This window comes from Calidris pugnax, unplaced genomic scaffold, assembly GCF_001431845.1.
Source record: "Calidris pugnax isolate Ruff unplaced genomic scaffold, ASM143184v1 scaffold246, whole genome shotgun sequence".
Lineage (NCBI taxonomy): Eukaryota > Metazoa > Chordata > Aves > Charadriiformes > Scolopacidae > Calidris > Calidris pugnax.
This window is the reverse complement of record NW_015090989.1, coordinates 2,523,410-2,540,393: the sequence shown is the minus strand read 5'-3', so window position 1 is coordinate 2,540,393 and position 16,984 is coordinate 2,523,410. Positions and strand designations below refer to the sequence as shown.

Below are 16,984 nucleotides of genomic sequence, written 5' to 3'. Positions count from 1 at the left end.
ATTACAGCTCAATAGACTGCTGCGGTGCATGACGTATAAAAACAAAATTACTTGAAATCTGTAAGGGGCTTGCTCTCTGACAGCTCTGTTTCCCAAATCTGCTTCTGGGTAATGTGGGTGTGAAATGTAACGGCAGCAGCACAGCAGTATTTTACACAGATTGCAGATAGGTAGTATTTCACACAGTTGACCCCACAGAGAATGACTTAACAAAGTGGAATTATGAATGAAATCTTGTAACAATTGTAAGAGCATGTGAGTTACCTAACAGTAACACTGTGCCAACACTACTGGGGTTAAGCTTACCAGTTTTTCAAATGTGAAACTTGTGAAGTAGTATAAACTTGGTTAGTAAAAGGGAAGAATTTTCAGAATGAATATGAATAAATTTATGAAATTTACATCTGATCTTTCAGCACATGTTAAAAACAAAAGGAGCAGAGTCATAGGAATAATCTTCTGATGATAAAGGCTAGCAGAAAGAAGAAAAAGACTTAATACTTGCCTGATGACAACGATACCCTAGAAACTGCGATGGAAGGTGTTCCAGATGCTCTTCTACAGTGCTTCTTTACTAAATCTTCAGGTACACTTTCACTTGCTGGAATTATCATGCCATTTTCTAAGCCAGTATCCTGCCCAATAAGAAAAATGCACATCCCATAAACACCAAAAGTGAGTTTATTCACCATCAGCCTACAAATGTATCACTTCTGTTAGCTCCCAGAACTCCAAGGCTCCTTTACTATCCATTTTGTTATTGAATATATTTAGATTACAATCTTATCTGCTCTGCTTAGCACAGATAATGCATAAAATTTGCACAATGATGTGATTCATGCATACTTTCTGAGTTTGCAACTGAAGAATCAGAGCAATGCATCAGGAGTGAGAGGAGGGAAATGAAACACTCAAATCTATTAAAAGTTCACGTAACTTAGAAATGAAAAGGAAAAAAAAAAGGAAGAAAAGATAAAACCTATTGTTTTTATACCAGTATAATGATTTCAGTCAATGTAAAACCAAATAGACTTGAACTAATTAAACTATTCCAGTATAACCCCTTAAATAAAGCAAATATGCTTGACATCATTATGGCTTTTTACCTTCCTGTAAAGAAATAGCTAATGACATAACTCCATCTAAATTAAATGGATTGGCCTTTTCCAACCAAATCTAATCTAAATTTGAAATCAAGTCAGGCTGTGTGCCAACAAGAATATAAATAAAACAACTATTTATTTATCTACAGGTCCCAAAACTTGCCTTCATATACGCTAATTTATGTTTTATTTGGAAGGACTATATATTAGACCAAATATTTGGAAGTTAGAAAAAAATGGATGCGTTCAATAGGGCTCTGAGCTCAAATATTCACCTACTTTTTTTCCAAACATTAATAGTAAAAGGCACTACCTCTGACTACAAATTTCAGTTTCCTTGTACATTTAAATCATGGCAACTTAGGATAAATCGCTAGTACAATCCTGATTTCTTAAGAGAGGTGACTGAAACAAATTCAGGATGGGTGTCTCAGTGCAGGGTCAGGAGGAGCTGCTTGACAAGCACGCAGGCTGTCTGGGAACAAATAAAGTGTCTGCGTCTGGCTGGGTGAGCCACATCCTTCTCCTTGATACAAAGCTCAGATGTGGCCACCTACATCCCAAGAGGCCTAACAGCAGGGAAGAGGAATCCCACTATTCATTTTGATACAGTGTCTGGTACACATTTCGTGTTATGCCATAATATATGCAGAGTCCAGTGTCCAAATCCAGAAAAAGCTAAAATCAGTATGGCCTGATTTTCTGCAAGTCTTGAGCTTGCAACATTTCCATTAGAAGTTAGTGGGAGCATGCTGAACCCTGCCTGATGGAAAGTCACATCCTTAGGTCACAGCACTTAATTGAGGCCTGAAGTGACACAAACACTTACTCCCATCCTTTGTGCTTTCCACTTCAAAATCTGTAACTCATTATGTAATGATCACGGAATTGTCAGAGTTGGAAGGGACCTCTAGAGATCATCTGGTCCAACTCCCCTGCTAAAGCAGGATTGCCCAGAGCACATCACTCAGGACTGCACCCAGGCAGGTCTTGAAGATCTCCAGAGAAGGGGACTCCACAACCCCCCTGGGCAGCCTGTTCCAGGGCTCTGTCACCCTCACCGTAAAGAAGTTTTTCATGGAATCAAGCATTTATGATGGACATTAAGAGCAATTTTTAGACATAAGAAAAAAACACCACTGATAGTCCATGACAAATTCTGTTGGAGGTGAGATCTTCACTGGTCCCAGCAAGAATTAAGGAATCAACAAAATCTCTGTCAGGCTCGTCCTTTCTGGGCTACAAATTGTTTTAACAGGGCAGATACCAGCCAAGTCATCCTGTTTGGTGTCGGCTCTACCTGACTCTACTTACCCTGCTGTAGTCTGTGGTCATGCTGCGTGTGGTCAGTGCTGAGGACCTCGGGAGGGAAGGTATGGAAACATTGCCTCTGCTCACAGGACCCACAGCCCCTTTCAGGTGGCCTGCAGCAGCTTCTGCATCGCTGCTGTTCAGTGAAGGAGTGCTCCCTCTAGGATGGAGAGAAGAGTATTAAAGCGTTATTGCCTTTGAGCCAACCAGGTCAACCCATTTAGCAAACTACTGCAAGAAAACAGCCATCCTAACAATTTGCTGGAATAAAATCACCATGGATGAACCGTGTGACCCATTGCAAGGAAATGGTCGCCTGGAAAGAAAAACACAGGCAAGGGCGAGTTACTTTATACATAGACATGTTTTCAGCACTTCTACCAGAACTGTGAATAACCCAAACAGGCGGTTGTTGCTCAAGGTGCAGAAGCTGCATTTCTTTTCAATGTCCATATTCTTTTCAACTGCATTTGCATCCCAACAGATGTAACATTTCCTACCAGGCTGTTCCTTGGTTGAAAGGAAAACTGTGGTGACATGGGAGCTCTGGCCACTTTTGCAGCTGATGTTAATGCCAGCACTATCTCCAGGAAGTCTAAAATCCTTGGCTATCTGCTCTCTGTCCTCTCCAGAAAAATAAAAACTTGCTCCCTGTCCTATTTATATTACAATAATGACTTTTGACCCATACTGGCCAATTCTTTCAATCAGCTTGGAAAGCCAGGAAAGCTGGACAAGTACTTTTGCCAGGTTTTGTATGTTTTCAGCACTTCTACCAGAACTGTGAATAGCCCAAACAGGTGGCTGTTGTTCAAGGTGCAGAAGCTGCATTTCTTTTCAATGTCCATATTCTTTTCAACTGCATTTGCATCCCAACAGATGTAACATTTCCTACCAGGCTGTTTCTTTTCAACTGCATTTGCATCCCAACAGAGGGTGCAACAACTCATGTAACATTTCCTACCAGGCTGCTCCTTGGTTGAAAGGAAAACTGTGGTGACATGGGAGCTCTGGCCACTTTTGCAGCTGATGTTAATGCCAGCACTATCTCCAGGAAGTCTAAAATCCTTGGCTATCTGCTCTCTGTCCTCTCCAGAAAAATAAAAACTTGCTCCCTGTCCTATTTATATTACAATAATGACTTTTGACCCATACTGGCCAATTCTTTAAATCAGCTTGGAAAGCCAGGAAAGCTGGACAAGTATTTTTGCCATCAGTAAAAGTGTGTGTGATCAGCATACCAGAACCCAATTTCTGTCTAATACCACAACAGGCAGAAAGTTTTCCATGAGACATTTTCTATTAGAAAATACTGATTATTCCATGTGAACATTGAGCATTAGAAAGGGTAAGCTGTTGCACTTTTTTGACCTCTTGGAACAATGCAAATTTCTTTAAAATGTATTACAACACATTTTCAATTAAAGTTTTATTTTCATTTCAAATTTGATTTGCAGTAAAAGTAGAAGTTCTTGGCTTATCTACTCTTCTTTCTCCAGAAACATCAGTTCAACATTTTTTCATTTTTCTTGGCAATTCAGAGAAGCCTCAAAAAGTCTTGCAGTACAATAACAGTTCTGCATACATTCCTACTTACTAGTAAAGAGGAATTGATGCAGAAATTGCAGCCTTTTCCATATGGAAAGTACAGTGTCAGAGGACAACAGCAGTGCAAATTTGCTGGAGAAAATTTTCGGAATGTATAGTAAAATTGCAGCCAAAACAAGCTTGCTTAATAAATATTTCATATCTGTAGGCATCTTCATTGTGCTGGACAGCACCTGAAAATCACTTGATTTAGGCGGCCACTTTTGCAGCTGATGTTAATGCCAGCACTATCTCCAGGAAGTCTAAAATCCTTGGCTATCTGCTCTCTGTCCTCTCCAGAAAAATAAAAACTTGCTCCCTGTCCTATTTATATTACAATAATGACTTTTGACCCATACTGGCCAATTCTTTCAATCACAACAGGCAGAAAGTTTTCCATGAGACATTTTCTATTAGAAAATACTGATTATTCCATGTGAACATTGAGCATTAGAAAGGGTAAGCTGTTGCACTTTTTTGACCTCTTGGAACAATGAAAATTTCTTTAACATGTATTACAACACATTTTCAATTAAAGTTTTATTTTCATTTCAAATTTGATTTGCAGTAAAAGTAGAAGTTCTTGGCTTATCTACTCTTCTTTCTCCAGAAACATCAGTTCAACATTTTTTCATTTTTCTTGGCAATTCAGAGAAGCCTCAAAAAGTCTTGCAGTACAATAACAGTTCTGCATACATTCCTACTTACTAGTAAAGAGGAATTGATGCAGAAATTGCAGCCTTTTCCATATGGAAAGTACAGTGTCAGAGGACAACAGCAGTGCAAATTTGCTGGAGAAAATTTTCGGAATGTACAGTACAATTGTAGCCAAAACAAGCTTGCTTAATAAATATTTCATATCTGTAGGCATCTTCATTGTGCTGGACAGCACCTGAAAATCACTTGATTTAGGCTGTCATATCATGTTCAGAGTAACTGCAGTAAAAATCCTCTCTACCACAGCAGAAATTTTTGTTAGAACTACTGCTGAGCTGAGACAAAATACTCTGGAACACACCAGCTCCTGTCTCACCACTACATTAAGCTGCGAGCACAGGCTCTTAAGTCCACATCAGTAGAGTTATAGAAAATAAGGAATACAGAGGAAAACCCCAAACACCAAGACTGCCTAGAAATGTTGTGCAACCACATTTTTATCTTTTAGTGAGCATATAGTAATGTTTTCAACAATTACCATCCAATTTTGTATATTGACAACCATAGATAATGCATAATAAACACGCTCTTATGCATGTGCACGTCATATACATACACTGCTACTTTTTAATTTAATGAGTTAGTGATCAACAAATCCTACTAAATGTGCTTTGGTTGAATTTTAGTCCTATCTGTTTACATAAAGATGTGTCTTTAGTGCTGCAATGTTAGAAAAATCAAGGTTACTGACTGTCATCTGTATCTTATCAAAGCTGTTGGACTTAGATGCACACAACTTGATTTCCATACCTGCCAGTGCATGCCAAGTAGCTAAAATGTTGAAAACATGAGTTTTATTGCATGTTACACCACTTTTGATAGATTGTGATTACTTTCTATTACAAAAATTGTTGTTACAGCTTTTTATCCCCTCACTGTACACTAACATAAATAAAGAGAAGTGTTCAGAAGTAACAGTGGACAGAGATAAAGGTGTTACAAGGGGTTCTGCAGGAGTCATCAAACCTGCTAAATAGACCTCTCCTGTCCTTTGCCCTTATTTCAGTCTGCTATTAGAGAGAGGTTCAACACATTTTAAACACATATTAAGTAGACAACAAAAGAAAAATGTTGTTTTTACTTGACTATGCCAGGCATTTCCATGTGGCATACAAGACCCCAGTATGATGGGGTACTGTGCCTGTGTAGATAAGCCTGAAATTCCTATACTATTTCTCCTAGAAGTGTCCTGCAGCCTCCCAGTTCATTCCACTGCAAAATCAGTAAACATTTTTGTTGGAGTAGAAATAAAGCAGCTGAAGAAATGAACTCATGGCCTGGGACTCCTTGTTACCAACTCAGTAGATCTTCTCTTAAACCAAAATGTTTAGAAAGAATAAAAATTCTCTCTCAGTTTCCTGGCTGGTAGGTGAAATACTACCAATTCTGGCAATGCAGCTAAAAAGATGAGGGCAATTACAATAATTGGAAATACGCAGGAAAATCTAGGACTGCTACAGTGTCACAAGATGTTGTTATATTCTTTTAATTTGCAATTCAAAACAGTTACGGGAGTAGCCTGGGAAACTGCTGTTGGTTTTAATAATTACTACTCAGTTCTATAAATTAACAATAGATAAACTAAAGCAAGCATCCTCAAATACCTAATTAAAGCATTTAACTATGCATGTACAAGACAGGAATTTTCATCCCTCTACTAAGAAACATGATCTACTTCTCAATCTTTCCATAAACTAATATTTAGAAAGTGCCACATCTTCCACAGACAGTAAAATAATTCAATCCCCCTACCAAAAGCGTCTCCTGGCAACACAGCTGGGTTACTATGTACTTTGACAGGTACACTGATTTGACCAGGTGAGGATGAGATGATGGGTGCAGAAAGAAGATGCCATAAAGACTCAATACTCCTAATTAAATAAATCCTGCACCCTGGCTCTGGGTAAAAGCTAGAAATTGATGCTTTATGTGAAACCTAAGCAAGGTCTTCAAACATAAAGGCCTTTTTTTTTTTTTCCTAAGTACTTTATTCTATTTATCTTTCTGAGCCTGTACACAGAGTTTATCAGGTGCTGAATTCTACCACCCCAAACAAAATTACTTTGCTTCATTTTTGGTTAACCGCATGATAACTTTCTTGCAGTCTGGTATATCAAAACTGCTGCATAGATACCTCTGGGACAGCAATCATAGAAAGAGAAGGGAAAACAGAGCCTTTGAAGAAGAAAATATAAGTTTTTAGCAATTAACATGTCATTACTGAAGAAAAACTTTAGAACTAAGGGCCTCAGTTCTGTAACAGGAACACAGCTCATCAACTAAAACCCAGGAAACAAAACACAACCAGACGAACACAAGAAGAGAAAAGGAAGATGGATGGAGATCATTTTTAGGGTTTTTTCTTTTTTAAAAAAAAAACCACTGAGAAGCAGAGTTTATATTAATGCCAACTATTCAAAGACACAATGCAACACAGAGGACTGGCACACGTCTCTAGGTCAATCCTAGCATAAACTGTACCAGATTTCTGCTGCTCACCTCTCAGAGCAAGGTGTTGACTTGCCACTGCGCAGACTTTGGGTTTCAGCTTCTGAGCCTGCGGTCCTTTCACCTTCGTCTTTTGCATATGTAATTTCTCCTTTGGTAACCGCCCTAATTACCTTCCTGATGAAACAGGGAATAACAGATTTTAAAAGGTGTAAGGTTTTTCACAGGAAACAGCAACCCAACTGAAATACTGTGATGTATGCATTCTATTTATTTCATCTCTCTGACCTATGGACAACTCTGGATATGAGTTAGTAGAGCACCAAATCTAATTATTGAACTGATTCCTATGAATAAAAAAAAGCATCATATTTTCTATAAACTGCTTTTTAAGACACAAAACACTAAAACATCCCTCCTACTCAACATGGCCACTTCAAGCTTTGATCCAGGGGTGTCTTTTGTGAAAAATCCTCTCTCTCTTTTTTTTTTTTTTTTACAGGTTATACATAGCAAAGTCTTTTTGATTAAGTATGTGTACTTTCCCCTAGTAAATTATACATTTTCTCTTAACTTCAAGCTTTGAACCAGGGGTGTCTTTTGTGAAAAATCCTCTCTCTTTTTTTTTTTACAGGTTATACATAGCAAAGTCTTTTTGATTAAGTATGTGTACTTTTCCCTGGTAAATTATATATTTTCTCTTCAAGATTTCTTTGCAATTTCTACAATCATATGCATCGATGCCCCCAACATGTTTTTTACCAAAAACATAACATCATCCCCTTATCCTGCAACACGTGGCCTAATAAGACAGAAATGAAAGAAATGAAATGAAGTTTTGAAAAGTAATAGTATTCTTCATAGACTTACAAACAACAATAGACTGTTGCATTATCGCATGACACTAAGTGCCAGTAGGAGTTGGCCCCAAAATGGCTTTGCTAAGGCAAATGCACCTATGAGATACATGAATGTGAAACGTGAGGGAGGAAGAAGGAGCAAGGAAGGAAGAGGTGGAATAATGAACTACATCTAAGAGAGGCCACAAAATATACTAGGAAAAGCAAGTGTAACTCTTGTAGGATTATATTTCCTTTACAGGGAATATCACCACCAGAAAACATTTCAGGCCACAAACTGAAAAAGGGCTGAACACCACTAAAATAAACAACAGACAGTTATAGAAAATAATTGCTTCTCATAGGGGAATATGAGTAATAGATTTGCACAAAGGATTTAAATGAAAAGAGGATTAGAAAAGTAAACTTTAATGCACTCTTAATATAGCTACCAATTAGCATGATTCAGAGCAACATCTAGGTCCTATTCTGGTAGATTCCCTAAACTGGTTCTTTCTTCATCTTAATTTGAGAAGCCAGAGGCGTTCTGATGCTCTCTTCCCCCAATATTAAAGAGAGATAAATAACTCATGTTAATTTCTAGATTCTCTAAAACAAGCAATCCCATACTCAGCTCCCTTGAGAGGAAAAAAAGCTGTAGAAAGCGACCTACCTACCCACCCTGTATTTCGGATCTGCAATAAAATGTGTTCTTTCTTCCAACAGAAACAAAGTTTTCCAACTACCAGCCCATGGAGTTCCAGCCATGATATGAACATTCATCAGATTTTCCTTCCCATTCACCCAATAGCCTCAAATTACCTCCAGACACCGCTCGTGCAACCACATATTCAATGCATCTGTTGGTGTCTCCTGAGAGTAAACGAGCACTCCTCTAGCAACACAGCCAAACTGGGGTTTCACACGTCACTGAGACTGCAAGATGAGCAGCACCATATCTGGTCATACCACCACTGTCACACACACAAAAAAAAGGGGCACTTCTTGGCTGTTAGACTGCATTTGCACAGGTGGAAGCTAAAGAAAAATTTGTCTTCTGAGCAGAACTGACCAGTATACGTAAAAAACAGGCCCTCCAAATACTGTTTTTTGCATCTGCTTGTTCAGCAAACCTGCCTTTAGGGACATACTGTTGCTCCCTAGCATAAACAAGAAAAATCCAGGAGTAAAATTGCCTTTTTTTCTGCTACTTTTATAGCTGAAGAGTAATTACTGCTGCATTTCCTAGGAAACAGCAGTCTAATTATAGGAAGTACACTTTTAAATGAAGGCTGTTTCTAACTCTGTGAAGTTTGAGGCTGATGTGGAACACTGGACAATCTCCAAAGAAAATCCACCCAATCTTATACAGCTGTTATTTGGCTTATCAGTTTCCTAAAGAAAAGGCCTTACCCTATCTTTCTAGGTCCACCGAAGATTGATTTATGCCCAGTTGTGGAGGAGACTGGTACATCTGGCCTTTTTTCTTCATTCTCTTGAGGTTGATCTTTAAATGTTCTTCTTTCTTCCTTACTGGAAACTGTATCTTCAGTGCAGGGGCAAAGGAAAAAAAAAAAAAAAAAGTGAATGTTTGCACAAAAGGTAGCACATGTCAAACAACAAAAAAAGATTTTCCATTTTTCAATATTAAATAAAACCATATGATAAAATATCAGACATAAAAACCACCTTGGGGGGTTCTTCGGATTTTCTTTTTAATAAAAGAAAAAAGTGAATGTTTGCACAAAAGGTAGCACATGTCAAACAACAAAAAAAGATTTTCCATTTTTCAATATTAAATAAAACCATATGATAAAATATCAGACATAAAAACCACCTTGGGGGGTTCTTCGGATTTTCTTTTTAATAAAAGAAAATAAAATTTTAAAATAGCTTGAAATGCTTCTCCTTATCAACTTGTCTTGAACTATACTTCTGAATTTATCATTGGCAACATTTAATAACCAAGGGACCTGAAATGGAGTTTTGCTGCGTAGAGTATTTTCTGTGATAAATGAAAAAATGTTTTCCTAATTAAAATGTTTGTTCAACTAGGAGCAAGGTGTAGGAAAAATGGCTTAAATATATATTTTTAATATACCTATCAAATAAGAAATTAGAAAATCACAAAAAAACCCCGGTTTGACAGGCTGCATAATATCAAAACCCAAAGAACGTTAGATACTTGCCAGTTTGACAGCTTCTGAAGCACAGTCGTATTGGCAAGATCAGCATTTTGCCAAGCAATGTATTTGCACCAGGCATTTTTTCAATGGCAGTAAACCAGTCCCTCCTCCCTACAAACTGCCCATACCCACCACTTTCCTACTGAAAGTGATAAATGCTACATCTGAAAACACACTACCTAAGTAACAGCTTCTATGCGCAGAGTGAAGTAGATAAATGAAGACAGAAGCATTAGCATTTAGGAAAAACTGTTTCTTAAATCAGTGTTTCTTCCATGTGTGGTACCTCCCATGGTACCACAGCAGCTCAGAGACATGGCACATTTGTGATGCTTGGTCAAGATGGCCAGACTGTTTACTGCACCTACAAGTGCAGGTGCAATTTGTTGGAGATATCTGGGCAATAGCAAAGTCAAGTGAGAACTGAGAAGTACCAAGTAGTCTAGATATAGCCCTGCTCCAGCATACAGGGCAGGAGTTAGCATTTATCTTTCTTATTCAGAGTTGAAAAATAAAAATGGAATACTTTTTACACACCACCATCACAAATGAGAGAGCCATAGTAAAACAATGGCTGGGTCAGATCTCTGCATACAGCCAAGTTTCCTGGCAGGAACTGAGAATGAACTTTTAGAGCCTCTGCTGCTGGCATTGCAGGTAAATGATACTGTCCACCTGTTTGGATAGTTAGGTTTTAAGCAGTTCTCTATCTCTATAGATTCATTTATACCTAACCTTTCCTATATATTAATCATTCAGAAAGCATTGCACAGTAATATCCAAATATAAAATTAAGATTAAAATACTGATTATATTAACACCTTCAACAGTGAAGTATACCTTCAAATTCGATAACTTGCCAGTTTGACAGCTTCTGAAGCACAGCCATATTAGCAAGATCAGCATTTTGCCAAGCAGTAGATTTGCACCAGGCAAGTCAAACACTCTGGAAACAAGGTTTCAATGTGTTAAGCACAAGCAAATCTCTCTCTTGTGATCCCTACCTGGGAATTTGTGTAGGATAGACTGTCTGACGACATCAGTTCCAAGATTTGATTGTTTGAAGCGCTTTGCTCTCTCTTCAAAAAACCATTCTCCTGTCACTATCCGTAGCTGTCTATATGGGGAAACAAACAAACAAAATAAACCAGAGACACATGCACATTAACAAACTTGGCCAACCAAAGCTATTGCTTAAACCCTTAGGTCATCTATCAACCATCATCACGTGCACAAACTCTGGACAACATTTGCACAGTTCAAAATCAAGAGTAAAAACATTGACTGCAAAGCTTGGGATAGTAAGACATGTAGCAGAAAAACAGTAACACCTTGCTTTGTATATGAAAAGTAATTTTCAGTACATGGAAATTTACTTAGCAAAAAAGCATTTCAACCACATTTACCAAATTTCTGTAGAGCACATTAACAAACTTGGCCAACCAAAGCTACTGCTTAAACCCTTATGTCATCTATCAACCATCACGTGCACAAATTCTGGACAACATTTGCACAGTTCAAAATTAAGAGTAAAAACATTGACTGCAAAGCTTGGGATAGTAGGACATGTAGCAGAAAAATAATAACACCTTGCTTTGTATATGAAAAGTAATTTTCAGTACATGGAAATTTACTTAGCAAAAAAGCATTTCAACCACATTTACCAAATTTCTGTAGAAAACATGTAACACATCATAGAATCATAGACTGGTTTGGGTTGGAAGGGACCTTAGAGGTCATTTAGTTCCAACCCCCCTGCCATGGGCAGAGACACCTCCCACTAGACCAGGTTGCTCAAAGCCCCATCCAGCCTGGCCTTGAATACTTCCAGGGATGGGGCATCCATGACGTTCCTGGGCAACCTGTTCCAGTGCCTCACCACCCTCACTGTAAAGAATTTCCTTCTAGTATCTAATCTAAATCTCCCCTCTTCCAATTTAGAACCATTACCCCTTGTCCTGTCACTACACTTCCTGACAAAGAGTCCCTCTCCGGCTCTCCTGTAGGCTCCCTTCAGATATTGAAAGGCCACTGTAAGGTCTCCCCGGAGCCTTCTCTTCTCCAGGCTGAACAACCCCAGCTCTCTCAACCTGTCCTCATAGGAGAGGTGCTCCATCTCTCTGATCATCTTCGTGGCCCTCCACTGGACCTGTTCCAGCAGATCCATGTCCTTCCTGTGTTGAGGACTCCAGAGCTGGACACAATACTCCAGGTGGGGTCTCACGAGCACAGAGTAGAGGGGTAGAATCACCTCCCATGACCTGCTGGCCATGTTTCTCTTGATGCAGCCCAGGATGCGGTTGGCTTTCTGGGCTGACAGTGCACATTGCCGGCTCATGTTGAGCTTCTCATACACCAACACCCCCAACTCCTTGTCCTCAGGGCTGCTCTCCAGCCATTCTCTGCCCAACCTGTATTTGTGCCTGGGGTTGCCATGTCCCAGGTGCAGGACCCCACACTTGGCTTGGTTAAACTTCTTTAGATTTGTATCTCATTAATATAGTTATATCACATGATATCATCTCCCTAGTCCTTTGGATGGTAAACTACACAACCTCACAGTTTTCAGTATCTCCAAACTGACAAAAGATGTAGAAAAAACAGCAAAGGGAGAGAAATGCTTACCAGAGCCCCTGCCAGCCAAATCAGCAGCTCACGGACCCAGCCTGGTTATATGCAGTTGCTGCAAGCCTATATATATTTTTTTGTCTCTAAATTTCATATGTTGGCACCACATGCAGCTTCTTCACGTGATAGTGCTGTTGTGAATACGTTATGTGTTGGAGGTTCTGAGCAATGAACTTTTGTCTTTGTTACTGTTCTGGATAATGCTGCTATGTCTGGTTTCAAATTCTCGTACTATACTAGCAACTAAGAAATCTTGTACCGGCATTGCCATTTTCCATAGGCATATTTTAGTGTTGATTCCTAACCTTTGGCTGAATTAGATTCATTATGGTAAAGCATCACCATTTCTGCTGCCTCACTACATACAGTTGAATAGCAAAAAGTCTACCACTCAAATAAAAAGCAAATAAACAAACAAAAACAACATTAAAAACTGATTTAGCTCCACACATCTTCTTGCTTACTTTATGCTCAATAAGACAATTTATTTTCAAATCAATACCAGAAAAGAAATCATCTAGTCTCCCGGGCACGAAAATTACTACAGTTAGATTTAGAGCACTGATCAATATCTTTGCGGCTAAATTACTTTTGAGTCATGCCTGAACGGAGAGTCTGACTTGGGAAAATACTAAGAATTACAGAACAGGATCCTGTCATGGTCAAAAAGACCCTAGTATCATCAGTTCTTCCTAACCTATTAATGAATCATGCACCATTGCATGAGTCATTAAAAAAAATAAAATATCAACATTCAAAACATGTGCCCACAAGATGAGTCATTAAAAAAAAAATAAAATCAAAATTCAAAACATGTGCCCACAAGCATAGAAATAGAAGATTATTGTCTTGTCTTGTTGTTGCAGACTCCTAGTGACAAAGCCCCATATAATTCATCATGACAATCAGTCAGTCATTACACAAGGCATTAAATAAATTCTCTACCTTTCTACTCAGAATTTTTAAATTACTTCTGTTAGATATAAACACTGGAAAGGACTCATTGCATTAGAAACTATGCATTGTCTGGCTAGTGTGAAAAACAGTTTTTCTCTGAATGTGTGTTTTCACAACTCTCTTACAGCATACACTGTGTGGTTTACAGCGTACTGTGCAGTTATTTGTATACCAAGGTTTACAACAAGTTTAATGCCTTATATCAAACCATAAACCTTTCAGAACTTTGACTGCACCATCATATTCTATTGCAAAATAAATAACGTATTACATTGCAGTATGAATTACACAGTTCATTCATATTTATTTTTTTTCCTCAGCTACTCCCAAGTTTTACTATAAAACTCCACGAGTGCCATTTTCCCCTTGGATACACATTTTATTCATCCCCAATATCTTACCTGCAATGCTTAACTTGATCAAGATCAGACTGGGCACCCCCCACCCCCTTATCCAGACAAGCACCTTCTCCCTTCTTCAAGCCTGGAACAACCCAAGGGAGAAGATGTGACATACGCCCAGGATTTCAGCAGCATGGCTGCTGCACCATACAAAGCTACAGGCTTTTACAAGCAACAATTTGTAGTTATTTCCACACCCAACCCTGAACTATGCCACCCACCTCAGCCACTGTGGTTCATGGAGGGGGAACCCCTCTGCCACAGGGTCCCTGGAAAGCCATCTCCTACTTTTTCTGGCCAGATGTGAACAGTGATGATGGAAAGAGAAGCTCTCTGGTGCCTCCTGCATTACAAGTGCCCAGGGGACCTCAGCAAAGCAGAACAGTGGCTGAGACCAGGGTGTCTGCTTGTTTTACCATATATTAGTCGTCTAATCTGATGTGGACATTCAACCTTGCAGCAGCAGAGGTTCGAAGGAGCTACAGCCAAGGGAAGAATAGCTGTGGGAAGAGGACAGGAAGGAAAAGTACGGATGGCTTCTGGGCTCTGCAAGGAAGGATCAGCAGGGGTGCTGTTGATGGACAGACGAGGTCCTCCACCAGCATCCATCCCTGGAACAGGGGCCTTCCTCTCCCCCTCCACTCCACCGAAGTTTGGGTCACCTGCAGCCTTAGAGCTCACCATCAGTCTCCCTCTCTCTGTCCCCACTCATCCTCTGCCACCCCAACAACCTCTCCTACTCCTCGCTCTGGGAGCGAAGCAACCTGCAAGCAGGGAAGGGCTGGCACCAGGTTGGAGAGCGAGGCAAGAGTACTGTGGAGAAGGACTTTCTCTTCCTATTCCCTTGTCATAGTAAGTGCTGACCCCATGCTCGTCATAGTCACATAAGGCTGTTCAGGAAAGAAATAGGTTAATCTATTTGGGCAACAACAGTTGATCCCTCTGTCTCCTGGCAAAGGATAAATAAGCAATCTACTTCTCTTAGTAATCTCTCTCCTCATATTGTAACTTACCACCATTAAGTAGTCCCTAATTATGCTGCTGGTCTCCTCTTACTTAGCCAAAGAAGTTTGGGGTCATTGCTGCATGCTCTGGCAAGCACAGATGGGACACCTAAGGGACAAGGAGGGTGTGAATGATCCCTTTTGCAGGCAAGGGAGTGTGACAGCTGCTACACCGATGCAGTTGAACGGTGTGCTGGTTCAGCTAATGATGGTAAACTCAATTGCCCATCTTCTTTATCTAGCTAATCTTACTAAGCAGTAATAAGATCCACATTTTAAATTGAGGTGCCAGCTCCTTGGCAGGGCAACTTCGAGGAGACCCACACCCGTTCTGCTCTGGATTCACCAAGAGAAGCAGGTCTGCGGTGAAAATACAGACAGCTCCCTCAACTGGGGCACGACTCACCACAACTAACAGGCGTATGACCTTGGTGCTTCACCTCTATGACTAACCCTGTTACTCACAGCCAAGGGGAAAAATACAACAGCTGTGAATAGCCAGCCATTTTAAGTGTAGTACGGAACCAGTCTAGACGCCTCAACCTTCACTGCAGACCTTTGTCCTTATTATCATCAATGTTACCGTCAATCCTGGGATCCCGACTTCAGCTGGCAGTCCTCTTTTGCAAACATGTCCTTACCCGACAGATGACCTCTACAAAAATATCACATTCTAAAGAAATAAGGTGAAGACCTCCTAGGTTTTGCAGCTTTGAATTTCTAGTGCATTAATATTGGATGTATTTTTCACATATACTGAACAAGAAAGACTAGTGTTCATGTTCTCTTAATCATTTCATTCATACGTGTCAAGAGTAGCTATTAAAACAATTTTTGTTCTACACATAAATAGAAATGAACTCAAATGAAATGATTGTCTAAGTCTCTGACTCGAAGTTTGAATTTCGTAATTGCATTTGACATTCTGAATCAAAAATTGAAGAGTGAGACTTAACCAGTCTTAGAATAATGTTATTTTCATGCATTTATAATTATGACAAATGGAGACTGTCTTTCCTACTAAGATAGTGCATCTTCCTTCTATTTCTGATACAGGACTTAAATGAACCCATCACCGCTAAATAATTGTTTCAGTGGGAAAAGAAACAAGGGCATTTACTCAAGAGTGTATCAAATCAGTGCTCGTAGGTTTGGGTTTTGTTGTTTTTAAAATTGGTCCAAGGTCCATACTGACTATAAATCACACTATGTGTATGCATTTTCTTCACTCTGTCTCAGTAAGTACATAGCATACAAATTCCTACAACTACCTGAAAGGAGGTTCTAGAGAGGCGGGGGTCAGTCTCTTCTCCCAAGTCACAGGTTATAGAGCAAGAGGAAAATGGCCTCAAGTTGCACCAGGGGAGGTTCGTATTGGATATTAGGAAAAATTTTTACACTGAAATGGTTATTAAGCATTGGAATGGGCTGCTCAGGAAAGTGGTTGAGGCACCATCCCTGGAGGTTTTCAAAAGATGGGCTGACATAATGCTTAGAGACCTAGTTTAGTAATGCATGTGTTCTACCAAATCAGTGTTTAGACTGGCCTTCCTAGGTGTGCAACAGATGCTGAAGTAAGTAGCTTTAGAAAGAAGGAAAACAATGTTATAAACTGTAATAACAGCAAATTTTTTAAGATTGCTCTCCCCTATACTCAAAACAGCTACAAGAATTTTAAAGAAAAATCACGTTCAAGTAGCTAAGTTTAGTACCAAATACTTCAGATATCTGCTAAAGTCCTTAATTACTGATCCACCTACTCACATCATCATGGGAGAGGGAGTACATTATGGTTTCATGCTT

The 16,984-nt window shown here is 39.4% G+C and overlaps 1 protein-coding gene across 1 annotated transcript in view; it reads right to left on the bottom strand.

Moving 5' to 3' along the window:
- Positions 1-16,984, bottom strand: part of SYTL5 (synaptotagmin like 5) — a 97,473-nt gene that overhangs the window by 33,905 nt on the left and 46,584 nt on the right. The window contains exons 4-8 of the mRNA XM_014954072.1: positions 11,196-11,308; positions 9,419-9,551; positions 7,218-7,343; positions 2,418-2,574; positions 506-635 (exon numbers count right to left, since the gene is read on the bottom strand). Of these exons, the coding sequence (XP_014809558.1) occupies positions 506-635; positions 2,418-2,574; positions 7,218-7,343; positions 9,419-9,551; positions 11,196-11,308 (659 nt within the window). The remainder of the gene's footprint in view (positions 1-505; positions 636-2,417; positions 2,575-7,217; positions 7,344-9,418; positions 9,552-11,195; positions 11,309-16,984) is intronic.